General features: G+C 38.2%; 1 protein-coding gene and 1 long non-coding RNA gene across 9 annotated transcripts in view; both read right to left on the bottom strand.

Moving 5' to 3' along the window:
- LOC132152011 (uncharacterized) overlaps window positions 1–15386 on the bottom strand; it is a 461940-nt gene that overhangs the window by 61535 nt on the left and 385019 nt on the right. The window lies entirely within an intron of this gene.
- Window positions 1–15386, bottom strand: part of LOC132152001 (tensin-1-like) — a 131781-nt gene that overhangs the window by 45439 nt on the left and 70956 nt on the right. For 6 of the 8 annotated variants that reach the window (XM_059560610.1, XM_059560613.1, XM_059560611.1 and 3 more), the window contains exon 3: window positions 13063–13100. In XM_059560610.1, the coding sequence (XP_059416593.1) occupies window positions 13063–13100 (38 nt within the window). The remainder of the gene's footprint in view (window positions 1–13062; window positions 13101–15386) is intronic. The other 2 variants (XM_059560612.1, XM_059560616.1) reach the window with 1 other exon arrangement.

The raw sequence follows: 15386 nt of genomic DNA, 5'->3' as shown, positions 1-15386 counted from the left end.
GGGTGTGTGCTCACAGTGTGTGTGTGTGTGTGTTCACTGCTCTGTGTGTGTGCATTTCGGATGGGTTAAATGCAGAGCACAAATTCTGAGTATGGGTCACCATACTTGGCTGAATGTCACTTCACTTCACTATATCATCTATAGCAGTCATCTATTCCCACACTTAAGAGGAGGAAGAGAAGGAGGAGGGCAGCAAAGTCGACTTCGGTGATCTCAAGTCAGGTGGTCCAGGATGACCTGACACCGATGGTCCAGAGTCTGGTGGTTCTGTAGGACCCAACTCTGGTGGTCTCAAGTCCGGTGGTCCTGGAGGACCCGACTCAGGTGGTCTCAAGTTCAGTGGTCCTGGAATACCTGACTCTGGTGGTCCCAAGTCCGGTGGTCTTGGAGAACCCAACCCTGCTGGTAACTGAATTTACTGAACAGTCCACATTTTTGTCTCTCCAAGGATCCTTGCCCTGCTGGCTCTCCCAGGATCTTTGCACTGCCGGCTCCACCCAGGATCATTGCCCTGCCGGCTCCACTCAGGTTCCTTGCTTTGCCAGCTCCTACCAGGCTCCTTGCCCTGCCGGCTCAACCTAAGCTTTCTGTTTTCTGTTTTGCTGGTCCCATGTTTTTTTCCTTCTGGGTTTTTTTTTCCTGCTGGGTCCTGACCCAGGACCCAGGACCCAGGAGCCTGCCTTAGAGGCTGTTCCAGTCAGGGACTCCAATCCAGAACCCGGAGCCCTCAGACTCTCGAGTCATCCCATGTCACAACCATGCAGCCTGATACCCAATGACAGAAGCCCCACATAGATTGTGGCTCCTCCTGGTTTGAAAACACTGCCTAGGATGTAGTGACATCCATGAATTTTAAGAGGAATTATGCTTTTTTTTTTTTTTTTTTTTTTTTTTGGTACAACACTGAATGAGTGACAGGAAGCAAAGGAAAAGGGGATTTCAGGTTGTTAAATGAAGGTAGCTTTCCCTTTTGCTGATTCACAACTGTGTTCAGATTTATTAAGGTTTGATATCATTGATTGATTTTGTGTGTGTCGAAACTCTATCCAGTTCAAATATGTTGAATGGAGTATAACATTTGACAGCTGCAGCAGGGAAGATTTTTCACATTTCAATGTTCCTCTCATAATACATTACACAAGCTTTTGCACTAGTGGATGGATTGCATGGACAACTTATATGGACCTTTATCGAAGAGCTGTGATTCTTCTAAAAAATAAAAAAATAAAAGTAAAATAAAAGTTTACAAAAGCCTTATTCTTCACCTACCGTTTTTACTAGATACAAGTCTGCTACTTTAAACAATTAATTGAAAAAAGAGCTATAAATACAAATTAACACAGCAAATAACACATTATATTAGCAATTTATTCAAAACAAAGACATAACAATAAAACACACTAGACATTAAAATATTTTATTATTGCCTTAAAACAAAATGTGTGTTGTGTATCAAGACAAGAACACGTTCAGGATATACAAACACTTCACATCTACCAAAATCTATAATATTAATCTATCAAATGTTCATTTTCAAGGATTTCTAAAAAATGTGCATATTCCTGGTACCACTGCTCCTTTTTCCATGTAGAACAATCTTTCTAATAAAGAATATATGCGCACCTCTCTTTCTCTCTCTTTCTCTATACACAACAACTGCTGACCAATATTTATGACCTGGTCATACTCAGTGGTGCATGTGACAATAGGGCTGCAACAAACAATTATTTTGATAATCTATTAATCTAACGATAATTATAATGATTAATCGACTAATCGTCGATTATTTCACTGATTAATCAGTAAAATTTAATTGATTATTCAGCTCTTGCAATTAGTTACAATATTGTTATACGTAATAAATAAAAGATAGTCTAATCACTTCATCTTTGAGAAATAATATTATGTAATTACAATTATTATAGAATTCATTTATACAAATAAATATATTTGAAACAAAATGAGATGACAGAGAAACCTTCTTATTTAAAATTTTATTAATATATGAATTACTTATATTTAATTACTAAAATTAACTGAATGACACATCATTTAGCCTAACATCTCCTTTCGTAAGTATATAATATGGATAAGAAACAAAATAACGGTAAGTGATTAGATGTTCAATTTTTGGATAAATAATTTTATTCACAATACCAGTCAAACATTTTTGAACAGTAACATTGTTTTTAAAGAAGTATTTTCTGCTCATCAAGCCTGCATGTATTTGATCCAAAGTACAGCAAAAACAGTTACATTTTGAACGATTTTTTACTATTTAAAACAACTGTTTTTTATTTGAATATATTTTAAAATGTAATTTATTTCTGTGATTTCTAGGTTTTTTGCATCATTACTCCAGTCACAAGATCCTTCGGAAATCATTCTAATATATTGATTTGCTACTCCAAAAAACATTTATTATTATTATTATTATGTTGAAAACAGCTGAATATAATTTTTTCAGGTCTCTTTGATTAATAGAAAGTTCAGAAGATCAGCATTTATCTGAAATATAAATCTTTTGTAACATTATAAATGTCTTTGTCAATTTAAAGCGTCCTTGCTAAATAAAATAAAATTATTAATTTCTACAATAACACCTCCCCCCCCCCCCCCCAAAAAAAAAAATTATATTGACTCCAAGCTTTTGAATGGTATTGTGTATAATGCTACAAAAGATATTTACAACCCGAATTCCGGAAAAGTTGGGACGTTTTTTAAATTTTAATAAAATGAAAACTAAAGGAATTTCAAATCACATGAGCCAATATTTCATTCACAATAGAACATAGATAACGTAGCAAATGTTTAAACTGTGAAATTTTACACTTTTATCCACTTAATTAGCTCATTTAAAATGTAATGACTGCTACAGGTCTCAAAAAAGTTGGCACGGGGGCAACAAATGGCTAAAAAAGCAAGCAGTTTTGAAAAGATTCAGCTGGGAGAACATCTAGTGATTAATTAAGTTAATTGATATCAGGTCTGTAACATGATTAGCTATAAAAGCTTTGTCTTAGAGAAGCAGAATCTCTCAGAAGTAAAGATGGGCAGAGGCTCTCCAATCTGTGAAAGACTGCGTAAAAAAATTGTGGAAAACTTTAAAAACAATGTTCCTCAACGTCAAATTGCAAAGGCTTTGCAAATCTCATCATCTACAGTGCATAACATCATCAAAAGATTCAGAGAAACTGGAGAAATCTCTGTGCGTAAGGGACAAGGCCGGAGACCTTTATTGGATGCCCGTGGTCTTCGGGCTCTCAGACGACACTGCATCACTCATCGGCATGATTGTGTCAATGACATTACTAAATGGGCCCAGGAATACTTTCAGAAACCACTGTCGGTAAACACAATCCGCCGTGCCATCAGCAGATGCCAACTAAAGCTCTATCATGCAAAAAGGAAGCCATATGTGAACATGGTCCAGAAGCGCCGTCGTGTCCTGTGGGCCAAGGCTCATTTAAAATGGACTATTTCAAAGTGGAATAGAGTTTTATGGTCAGACGAGTCCAAATTTGACATTCTTGTTTGAAATCACGGACGCCGTGTCCTCCGGGCTAAAGAGGAGGGAGACCTTCCAGCATGTTATCAGCGTTCAGTTCAAAAGCCAGCATCTCTGATGGTATTGGGGGTGCATAAGTGCATACAGTATGGGCAGCTTGCATGTTTTGGAAGGCTCTGTGAATGCTGAAAGGTATATAAAGGTTTTAGAGCAACATATGCTTCCCTCCAAACAACGTCTATTTCAGGGAAGGCCTTATTTATTTCAGCAGGACAATGCAAAACCACATACTGCAGCTATAACAACAGCATGGCTTCGTCGTAGAAGAGTCCGGGTGCTAACCTGGCCTGCCTGCAGTCGAGATCTTTCACCTATAGAGAACATTTGGTGCATCATTAAACGAAAAATACGTCAAAGACGACCACGAACTCTTCAGCAGCTGGAAATCTATATAAGGCAAGAATGGGACCAAATTCCAACAGCAAAACTCCAGCAACTCATAGCCTCAATGCCCAGACGTCTTCAAACTGTTTTGAAAAGAAAAGGAGATGCTACACCATGGTAAACATGCCCCATCCCAACTATTTTGAGACCTGTAGCAGAAATCAAAATTGAAATGAGCTCCTTTTGTGCATAAAATTGTAAACTTTCTCAGTTTAAACATTTGCTATGTTATCTATGTTCTATTGTGAATAAAATACTGGCTCATGTGATTTGAAAGTCTTTTAGTTTTCATTTAATTAAAATTTAAAAAACGTCCCAACTTTTCCGGAATTCGGGTTGTATTTCAGATAAATTCTGATCTCTGGATCTTTATATTCATCAAAGAATCCTGAAAAAATGTACTGAACTGTTTTAAATATTGATAATAATAACAATAATAATAATAATAATAATAAATGTTTCTTGAGCAGCATATCAGCATATTAAAATGATCTCTGAAGGATCATGTGACACTGAAGACTGGAGGAAATTCAGCTTTGATCACAAGAATATATTACATTTTAAAATATATTCAAATAGAAAGCAGTTATTATAATCATAAAAAATATTGCACAATATTACTGCTTTTGCTGTATTTTGGATCAAATAAATGCAGGCTTGGTGAGCAGAAGAGACTTCTTTAAAAAAAAAAAAAAAAACATAAAAAATCTTAACGTTACCATTCAAAACGTTTGACTGGTAGAGTAATTTCTCTTAAAATACCTTACTGGGTTATGATAATCAAAACAGTCCTGGGGTGTATTCCAGAAAGCAGGGTTAACACCATGAACTAAACCCTGAACTCTCAGTTGATTAACCCCAAACCTTGCTTTCTCTGGGTATGTGGTTCCAAAAACGCATCCGGGAGTAAGTTCATTCAACTCAGAGTATGTTCCTGGTTAAGACTCAAGACATTCTCAACAGAGCGATGAATCGACAAGTCACTATACAAACGGACGCTAAGAAAAAGCACACCAATCTGTTTCTTTCTTCTTCTTTTGTTCATTAGTTGTTTACATGCTTAGTGCATATCGCCAGCTAATTGATGGCTGTGCAATCATTTTTATTTTTTTTCCATTTAATCTTTAATCCTTGAGAATGTAAATTATATTGTTTGTTTTATGATAATTATATATTAAGTCATATCAGATATGTATTTTGATTTAGAATTTAGACATTATAGAAAATGCTGATCCATTTGTGAAATAATATAAAATGAAGTAAATAAAATAATATATATATATATATATATATATATATATATATATATATATATATATATATATTATATATATTATAAGTTAAACATTACCTTGTCAGAATGTTTTATAATATATACAGAAATATATGCCAATAAAATAAATAATCATATTAGAATAATATATTACCTTATTTATTACTTATATTAATGCTTCCTCATTGACATATCAAATATAAACATATATATATATATATATATATATATATATATATATATATATATATATATATATATAATTATATCTATCTATCTATCTATCTATATATATATATATATATATATATATATATTTTTTTTTTTTTTTAATAGGCTATATTACATATTGTAATATTATATAATGTTATGTGCTATCCGTCATGCCCACTGAAGGCCCGCTGAAGTGAAATAACCCTGGAATACCCCCCTGAGCTAGATTAAGCTTTGATCTTTGCAAACCAAACTATCACTTTAATCAAATATTTAATAATAATGTTTAACCCTCTGGAGTCTAAGGGTATTTTTGGGGCCTGGAGAAGTTTTTTCATATCCTGACATTTGTGCTTTTTTCAGTTTCTTATAAATATCTAAATGGGTAAAGTCTAATCTCACTGTAATCAGCACAAACTGGACAATAATAATATGTGAAATGCATGTATGTACATGATTGTGTTTTTGAGAAAAAAAATGTTATGCGTGGTTAGTGAAAAACTAAAAATGTTAAAACACTTGAATAAGGCAAAAAACACATAAAGAACAATGGTTGCCAGGATTTTTGAGAACTGGAGCTTGTAGCCTAGAATTTTTCTTTCTAAATTATGTGAAAATCTTATGTGAAAATTTTCTAAGACAGTTTTTGTTGGTAAAAGTCATATGCGAGTAGGCGTAAACTATCATGAATATCATTGTGATATACACCTGAGAAGACAAAGGTCTGCATAATGAGATGCATAATGAGCCATTCAGTCATCTGTGCCACTGAGAGGAAGGAGTTACAAGAAAGAATGTGAGGACAAAATAAATCTATATAATTTTATGTTTTTAGTTTATTTAGAATATATTTAATTATCCCACAACATAATTTAATATCCACTTGGGGGAGCAGTTAAACAGTTCATTAGGAACAATCAAAGCTGACTTTCAAACTAATTTTTTGCATCATTACTCCAGTCACACTGTCACGATCATTAGATGGAGTGCCCATGAGCTTCAGTAGAGGGCACTCCACTCAGGACCATTCCACCCATCAACCACCAGATGTCACTTGGACACTAGCACCTCTCATACTGTTGCACCACACCCGAACTACATTACCCATGAGTCACTGCATCACAATCACCCTGCCACACCTGCACCTCATTCATCAGCCAATTTCCTTGCCAAACCTGCACCTCATTTACACACACACATAAAAGCAGCACACTCACTCTCACTCATTGCGAAGTCTTGTTTAGCCAGTCTGACATTTCCGAGCGTTTTTCCTGTGTTTGTTATTCCTGTGTTTTGACCTTTGGACTGTTTATTCCGACTCTGATTCTCCGCTGCCTGTCCCGATCTCTGCTTGTTTCTGGTTACGATTCTGGTTATCCCTGACACACCTGACGCCATTCCTGATCTCTGCCTGTATTACCATTCTGTTGAATAAATGCTGCATATGGATCCGAACGCCTCCGACTCCTTGTTACAGAAGACTTCGCCTTACCAGGATCCAGCAGCCCGGTATCCCCTTGTCACTGAGGTATCGGTTCCTGTTTCAATGTCAGCATATCACCAATCCAGCCTAACCACAGATCCAGTGGTGACCTGCTGTTAGATCTTAAACAAGCAGATCGATCTATTGAGGACTATGTTCAACAGTTCTGTGAATTGGTTTATCAAGTTCCTCTAGACGATGAAGTCTTGTTTAAGGATTTATTCCGTTTTGGACTCAATGAACCAGTAAAATCATGGTTACCTAGAGGGGAGTTTAATTGCAGCTTAAGGGACATAATGGACTTTGCACTCTTGTTATGTGGTTCTCCTTTCACTGTGGGAGAGGCAGAGGACTTTAAAGTCCCAAAACCGCTGCACAAGATGGCCGCCAGCCCAGTCCCGCTGCACAAGATGGCCGCCAGCCCAGCGCCGCTGCACAAGATGGCCGCCAGCCCAGCGCCGCTGCACAAGATGGCAGCCTCAGTTGAATTTCCAGAGTCAAGTCAGGTCCCTGTCGACTTTCCAGAGTCAGGTCAAGTCTCCACTGACTGTCCAGAACAAGGTCAGGTCACCATTAACACCCAAGAGTCAAGTGAAACAACAGTTAAACTTTATGAGTCAAGTCAGGTCCCTGTTGATTTCCCAGAGTCGAGTCAGGTTCCAGTGAACTCTCCAGAGTCGAGTCAGGTTCCAGTGAACTCTCCAGAGTCAGGGCTAGTCACCGTTGACCTTCCAGAGTCAGGGCTAGTCACCGTTGACCTTCCAGAGTCAGGGCTAGTCACCGTTGACCTTCCAGAGTCAGGACTAGTCACCGTTGACCTTCCAGAGTCAGGACTAGTCACCATGGACTTTCCAGAGCCAAGGCTAGTCACCATGGACTTTCCAGAGCCAAGGCTAGTCACCATGGACTTTCCAGAGCCAAGGCTAGTCACCATGGACTTTCCAGAGCCAAGGCTAGTCACCAGTGATCTTCAAGGACAGAGTCAAGTCACCGGTGATCTTCAAGGACAGAGTCAAGTCACCGGTGATCTTCAAGGACAGAGTCAAGTCACCGTTGATCTTCAAGGACAGAGTCAAGTCACCGGTGATCTTCAAGGACCGAGTCAAGTCACCGGTGATCTTCAAGGACAGAGTCAAGTCACCGGTGATCTTCAAGGACAGAGTCAAGTCACCGGTGATCTTCAAGGACCGAGTCAAGTCACCGGTGATCTTCAAGGACCGAGTCAAGTCACCGGTGATCTTCAAGGACCGAGTCAAGTCACCGGTGATCTTCAAGGACCGAGTCAAGTCACCGGTGATCTTCATGAGCAGAGGCAAGTCACCGGTGATCTTCATGAGCAGAGGCAAGTCACCAACGATCTTCATGAGCAAAGTCAAGTCACCATTAACCTCCGTGAACTAAGTCAAGGCACAGTTGATCCTCAAGAACCAAGTCAAGTCACAGTTGATCTTCATGAGCAAAGTCAAGTCACCAACGGTCTTCATGAGCACAGTCAAGTCACAGTTGATCTTCATGAGCACAGTCAAGTCACAGTTGATCTTCATGAACTAAGTCAAGTCACAGTTGATCTTCAGGAACCCAATCAAATCACCACAGATCTACCAGAGCCTCGTCACATCTCAGCCGAACTCCCAGAGCCTCGTCACATCTCAGAGCTCTCTTCCTATCCTGTCACGGCCAGGGAGGCCGTCAATGAGCTCTCATTCATTCCGGTCAGGGCTACGGAGACCATCCACCAACTCTCTGTCTGTCCTGTCATGGCCACGGAGGTCCTCCATGAACTCACCGCCTTCCCTGTAATGGGCACGGAGGCCAGCTACCATCTCATCACGGCCACGGAGGCTGCTATTAACCTGTTAATGTTCTCCGTTTCAGTCCCACCTGAGCAGACTTGCTCTCCTGTGACATCGACTCCACTGTGGTGGTCCTCTGCTCTGCCCTGGTGGGCTTCTGTCCCGTCTGATCGTCTGTGGTGGTCCTCTGCACCGCCCTGGTGGGCTTCTGTCCCGTCTGATCGGCTGTGGTGGTCCTCTGCTCCGCCCTGGTGGGCTTCTGTCCCATCTTCTCGGCTGTGGTGGTCCTCTACTCCTCCCTGGTGGGCTCCAGCTCCACCTGCTCCACTCTGGTGGGCTGCCACGCCACCTGCTCTGCGTTGGTGGACCCTTGTTCCCGAGTTAGGCCCATGGTGGGCTCCCATTCCCGAGTTAAGCCCATGGCGGGCCCCTATTTCCTATGCCAGGCCCAGGAGGGGCTCCTGTTTTCCTGAGTTAGGCCCAGGAAGGGCTCCAGTTCCGCCTGCTCTGCCCCAGTCCCCGACCACTGCACTTCCTCATGGACCTGGCCCTCCATCCCTCCCCTTGTTCCGCCTCTGCTCCACCGCCCTCCTAGATTGTTTTGAGCATCTGGAAGCCGCTCCTTTGGGGGTGGGCTATGTTACGATCATTAGATGGAGTGCCCATGAGCTTCAGTAGAGGACACTCCACTCAGGACCATTCCACCCATCATCCACCAGATGTCACTTGGACACTAGCACCTCTCATACTGTTGCACCACACCCGAACTACATTACCCATGAGTCACTGCATCACAATCACCCTGCCACACCTGCACCTCATTCATCAGCCAATTTCCTTGCCACACCTGCACCTCATTTACACACACACATAAAAGCAGCACACTCACTCTCACTCACTGCGAAGTCTTGTTTAGCCAGTCTGACATTTCCGAGCGTTTTCCCTGTGTTTGTTATTTCTTGTGTTTTGACCTTTGGACTGTTTATTCCGACTCTGATTCTCTGCTGCCTGTCCCAATCTCTGCTTTTTTCTAGTTACGATTCTGGTTATCCCTGACACACCTGATGCCATTCCTGATCTCTGCCTGTATTACCATTCTGTTGAATAAATGCTGCATATGGATCCGAACGCCTCCGACTCCTTGTTACACACACAATCCTTCAGAAATTCTTTTAACAATCTTGTTTTCTACCAAAAAAAAAACATTTATCGTTATTATTATTATTATTATCATTATTATTATTATTAATGTTGAAAAGAGCTGAGAATATTTTTCAGGTTTTTTAGGGGGGATAAATTAAAAGAACACCATCAGCCTTTGTCGCGCCGCGGTGACGCATTCGTACTTCAAATGTGCCATTCGAAGTGAGGATTCTGACTTTGGGACAGCTTACGTCGTGACGCTGTGATGCAATCGCAATTTACATCCGCACTTCGGAGTCCACACACTTCAGTTTGGGATACCCTTCGTCGCGCTCCTGTGACACATTTGCACTTCAAATGCGCACTTCGGAGTCCATGCACTTAGGTTTGGGACACAGCATGAATCAGGGCTGAGCCATAGGCAGTAAAAGAAATGGACACAGCGACCCCATTAGATTCAACGGAGAAAAATGAAGTCAATTAGAGGCAAGCACTTCCTGGGGGTCGGGCGTACTGCGCAGACTCAAACTGTGCTTGATGACCTAAATGTCACGTGTACGTCTTCTAATCGCTGTTCCAAGAGAGATCTGAATCACCCACCGAATCTTCCAGATAAGGCGAGCGTGAACAGGAGCAAATTTTGATAAGTATTGTGATTAATTATCTCCCTTGACTTTATGCCTCCACATCCCCCCGATAGCCTCATAAACAGTAAAAGATTGCCTGCGAGCTTCTCCTCCTTTCCATACGGTAATTTCTTTACTTAACAGCAGGTGGGGGTCCGCTAGCCAATGGCGGCGCCCAGGGGTGCTTCAAAAAAATATGAAACCCTGCCCACCTGGGCGCTGTATCTCTTCTTCTCTTGAATTGCATTGAGGAGGGCTGAATTACAGTCTAGCGCTACAGTGCCACACTGTTCAAACTTCATTATTGCAGGCTCTAAATTAGGTAAAATTAAATCAAACGACTACTCGAATACAAAAATATTTATAATAAAACAATTTTTTATTGTCGACATTGTCGATAATGTCGACTAATCATTTCAGCCCTATGTGAAAATGAACTGTAGTGGGGCCCCATACAGTTTGACAGTTTGATCTCTATATCCTTTTTATCTAGCAGTTGAAGAGAAATATTAGGTTGATCTATGTGTTTACCTCAACATTTACACTAAACCTATCACAGTTTTGGTTACATGATTTGTATTTTCTTCTATTCTCTATATAATGTTTACATGTTTTTACATTTTTAAAGGATTAGTTCACACAATAATCAAAATTATGTAGTAAATAACTCACCCTAATGTTGTTCCAAACCCGTGAGACCTCCTTTTATCCTCGGAACAGTTTAAGATATTTTTAGATTTAGTCAGAGAGCTCTCAGTCCCTCCATTGAAACTGTGTGTACGGTATACTGTCCATGTCCAGAGAGGTAAGAAAAACATCATCAAAGTAGTCCATGTGACATCAGAGTGTCAGTTAGAATTTTTGAAGCATCGAAAATACATTTTGGTCCAAAAATAGCAAAAACTACGACTTTATTCAGCATTGTCTTCTCTTCCGTGTCTGTTGTGAGAGAGTTCAAAACAAAGCAGTTTGTGATATCTGGTTCGCGAACGAATCTTTCGATGTAACTGGATCTTTTTGAACCAGTTCACCAAATCGAACTGAATCGTTTTAACCGGTTCGCATCTCTAATACGCATTAATCCACAAATGACTTAAGCTGTTAACTTTTTCAATGTGGCTGACACTCCTTCCGAGTTAAAAAAAAAACAATATCCCGGAGTAATTCTTTTACTCAAACAGTACACTGACTGAACTGCTGTGAAGAGAGAACTGAAGATGAACACCGAGCCGAGCATTCAATTTTTTTGAATGATTGAGCAAACAATTAGAAATTACACAGAATAATCATCATACATTTTATTATGGCACAACAGATACATTTTGGCAAAGTTATTATATGACACATTTTAAGGACTCTTATTTATGTAAAATAAAAATATTATAAAAACTGCTTAGTTGTTGTAGGGTCATTTGGAGCATAACCTACCTCAGGTAAATCATTACGACAATCACTAACCATTACACAATTTATAAATTATTTAGCATATTAACAATAGTAATAAAAACGACAATACACTAAGCATAATGTCATTCTACGCTAAAACATAACTTTTTAAAAATCATTTATGTTTCAGTGACAACGCACTAATATTTTCAGAATTGCTTTAACGCGAAACAGGAAACTCATGAATAATAATGTATGCTCCGCGTGAAACCATATATCTCAGAAACCGAAAATTTCAGAACACTGGCAACACCGCGATGACGTCATATTTTCTGTGCTCACCAAACGAACTTGCGGACGTGTCGAGTATAAATCCTTGGGACTGAAGAGACCGATGGTCAGCCAGCCTGGGTTCGTCTTTGGGAGAAAAATTAGCTGATTTTGATTTATTTATTAATTTTATTTGTTGTTTTGATTTATTTTATTTACATTTAAGTGTGCGGACTTCTAACATGTTTGGTTGGTAAAATAAATGTTGTAAATTCAAATCAGAGTGTCTTCCTTGTCTGAAATGGATGTATTCTTGAGTCTATAAGGTAACAATGATATAATAAGATAACCTTGTTTGAAATGGGTTTGGCTAAAAGAAAATGTTGGTTTTGTCTATACTACTAGGTATTTGTACTATATTGACTGGGTTAAATATAATTGCATTACTAAAAAGAGACTAAAATAAAATTTTAATGTCATCAGTTTTCGTCAATGAAAACTAGACTACAATGTAATCGTAGACTAAAACTAGACAAAAATAGCCATGGATAATTCTGACTAAAATAAGACTAAAATGCTCAGACTTTTAGTTGACTGAAACTTGACTAGACTAAAAAGAGTATGAGCATGACTAAAACTAGTAAAAACTCAAATGTCAGCTTCACACAAAGACTAGACTAAAACTACAATTAAAACAGGCTGCCAAAAACAACACTACATTCAAGTGTGATTCTAACACACATGTACACACAGAGGTTAGTGAAGGTCATTGAAATAAAAAGCATATATAAAATTCCTCAAGTCAAAATCTAACATGACACACAGTTAGAGAATACTAAGACATCCTTCTTTGAGAAAAGAAAGAAAGAAAGAAAGAAAGAAAGAAAGAAAGAAAGAAAGAAAGGGGAAATTCCATAATTTACCTTTACCTCACATTTTTTATGGCAGGACAACTTGCACTCTGCAGGAAAAGGAAAGAAGAAAATGCATTAAATGTAATCATACATCTGTTAAATTCAAGGTTCAATATACAACCATTTATTTTTACTGTACCAATCCACTATAAAAGGTCTTTGTAAGGATAATCTTATCTGTGCTTTTTTTGTTTGTTTGTTTGTTTGTTCTTTTTAGTAAAGATATCCTATTACTCATATTTACACTTTATGTGAATAGCATGTAATAGCATGTATTTGTACTTAATGCAAACAAGATGCTATTTGTTGCTATGTATGTTTGGTGCAAACAGTGTCTACCACTATTTAGACTGTAACACTGTTTACAGTGTAAATAGCATATCCCTTGCAAAAACATTTTTTTTTTTTTTTTTCCGGATAATTTATTGGTAATTTGCGGCAAATTTGCAGCAACCTAAAAGCAGTGAATTTCTCTGAAGTGAGGTACTTTTATTTTATAATAAATTATATAAATAACAAAAAATATGAAAATAGCATGAAATTTATGTCATAATGTCAATAGATATGACTGAAGTTCTGGTAATGTGACAGATCTTCAGATCTACATGAATCATGTAATTGAATTATTTTTTCAAAATCAAATTTGTCAAGAAACAAATACAAAGTATCTATCTGTTTGTCTGTCTAGGCACCAAGCCTGTGATAATAAATCTGAATTGTTAATCCTATTGATCTTTCATTCAAAAAATTCACAAAAATGTAAACTTTCATTTGAAGTTAAACCTTATGAAATAAATGTTTTTACCTAACACACACTGGCCACAATGAAACATTTTTAATCAATATTTTTTGCAACCTTCTTTTCCCAAGATTACTACAGAGTCTTTTTCTATAATGTCTGATGAATTTGCAGAACACCTGACAAAAGATCAGAGACCACTCCTCCATACAGATTCTTTCCAGATACTTCAGTTTCCCAAGTACATGTTGATATACTCTCCTCTGAAGTTTAGGTCAGGGAACTGAGATGGCCATGGCAGAAGCTTATTATGGTTGATTTTGATAAATTTTGATGATGTTTGTTTTGGATTGTCCTGATGTAGTCACCATGGTGTGCTACAAATTGTAAATATAAATGGGAATATACTTCAGAGATATTTACTAATATAAATTTCTAGGGGTACCAATAATTGTGGCCATGATTTATTAGAGAAAACGTTTATTTCATAATGTGACACCCCCTCTCATTTGTTTTACTTGTTGAATTGCTTGTTTGATTTGTGTGTGTATGTGTGTGTATTAATGAAATATCAAAAGGAAAAACAATACAGATACACAGCCTTTTTTGATTATATTTATCAAAGGTGCCAATAATTCTGACCATGGCTGAATATATCAGTTAACTCTTGAATCATATTTAATCTGTGTGCATCTTTTCTTTCCTATACTTTATATTTACTTTGATGTAGAAGTAGTGAGGCTTTTATTTTAAAGGAATACTCCACCCCAAAATGAAAATTTTGTCATTAATTACTTCCCCGCAAGTTGTTCCAAACCCGTAAAAGATTTGTTGGTCTTACTTTATATTAGGTGGCCATCTTCAGAACACAATTTAAGATATTTTGAATGAAAACAGGGAGGCTTATGATTGTCCCATAGACTGCCAAGTAAGTAACACTGTCAATGTTCAGAAAAGTATGAAAGACGTCATCAGAATAGTCCCTCTGCCATCAGTGGTTCAACCATAACTTTATGAAGCGATGAGAATACTTTTAGTACACGAAGAAAACAAAAATAATGACTTTATTCAACAATTCCTCTCCTCTGTTTCTCTCCACATCACCGTAGTGCAATTATGGAGAATACACTCGTACACTCAGCGTACACTCTTCTGAGTCAGCCGTGCCACAAGGCTGCGCTGTTTTCTTTCAAATCAAAGCATAAATATATGTGAAAAACATATCCTTTTGGCGCCAATGATACAGAAGAGCATAGCTGCCTGTGTAATCTCCAAAATGGTGCTATGGTGATCCGGAGAGAAACAGAGGAGAGGAATTGTTGAATAAAGTCATTATTTTTGTTTTCTTTTTGTAAAAAAAAACTGTATTCTCGTCGCTTCATATTGTTACGGTTGAACCACTGATGGCAGATGGATTATTCTGACGACGTCTTTCATATTTTTCTGGACTTTGACAGTGTAACTTGCTTGGCAGTCTATGGGACAGTTAAAAGCTTCCGAGTTTTCATCCAAAATATCTTAAATTGTGTTAAGAATTAAGCTTTTATGGGTTAGGAATGACATGGGGGTAAGTGATTAATGACAAAAGTTTCAT

The sequence above is a fragment of the Carassius carassius genome, chromosome 10, assembly GCF_963082965.1.
Source record: "Carassius carassius chromosome 10, fCarCar2.1, whole genome shotgun sequence".
Taxonomy (NCBI): domain Eukaryota; kingdom Metazoa; phylum Chordata; class Actinopteri; order Cypriniformes; family Cyprinidae; genus Carassius; species Carassius carassius.
The sequence above is the reverse complement of the archived record's forward strand: the minus strand, read 5'-3'. Positions and strand labels throughout refer to the sequence as shown.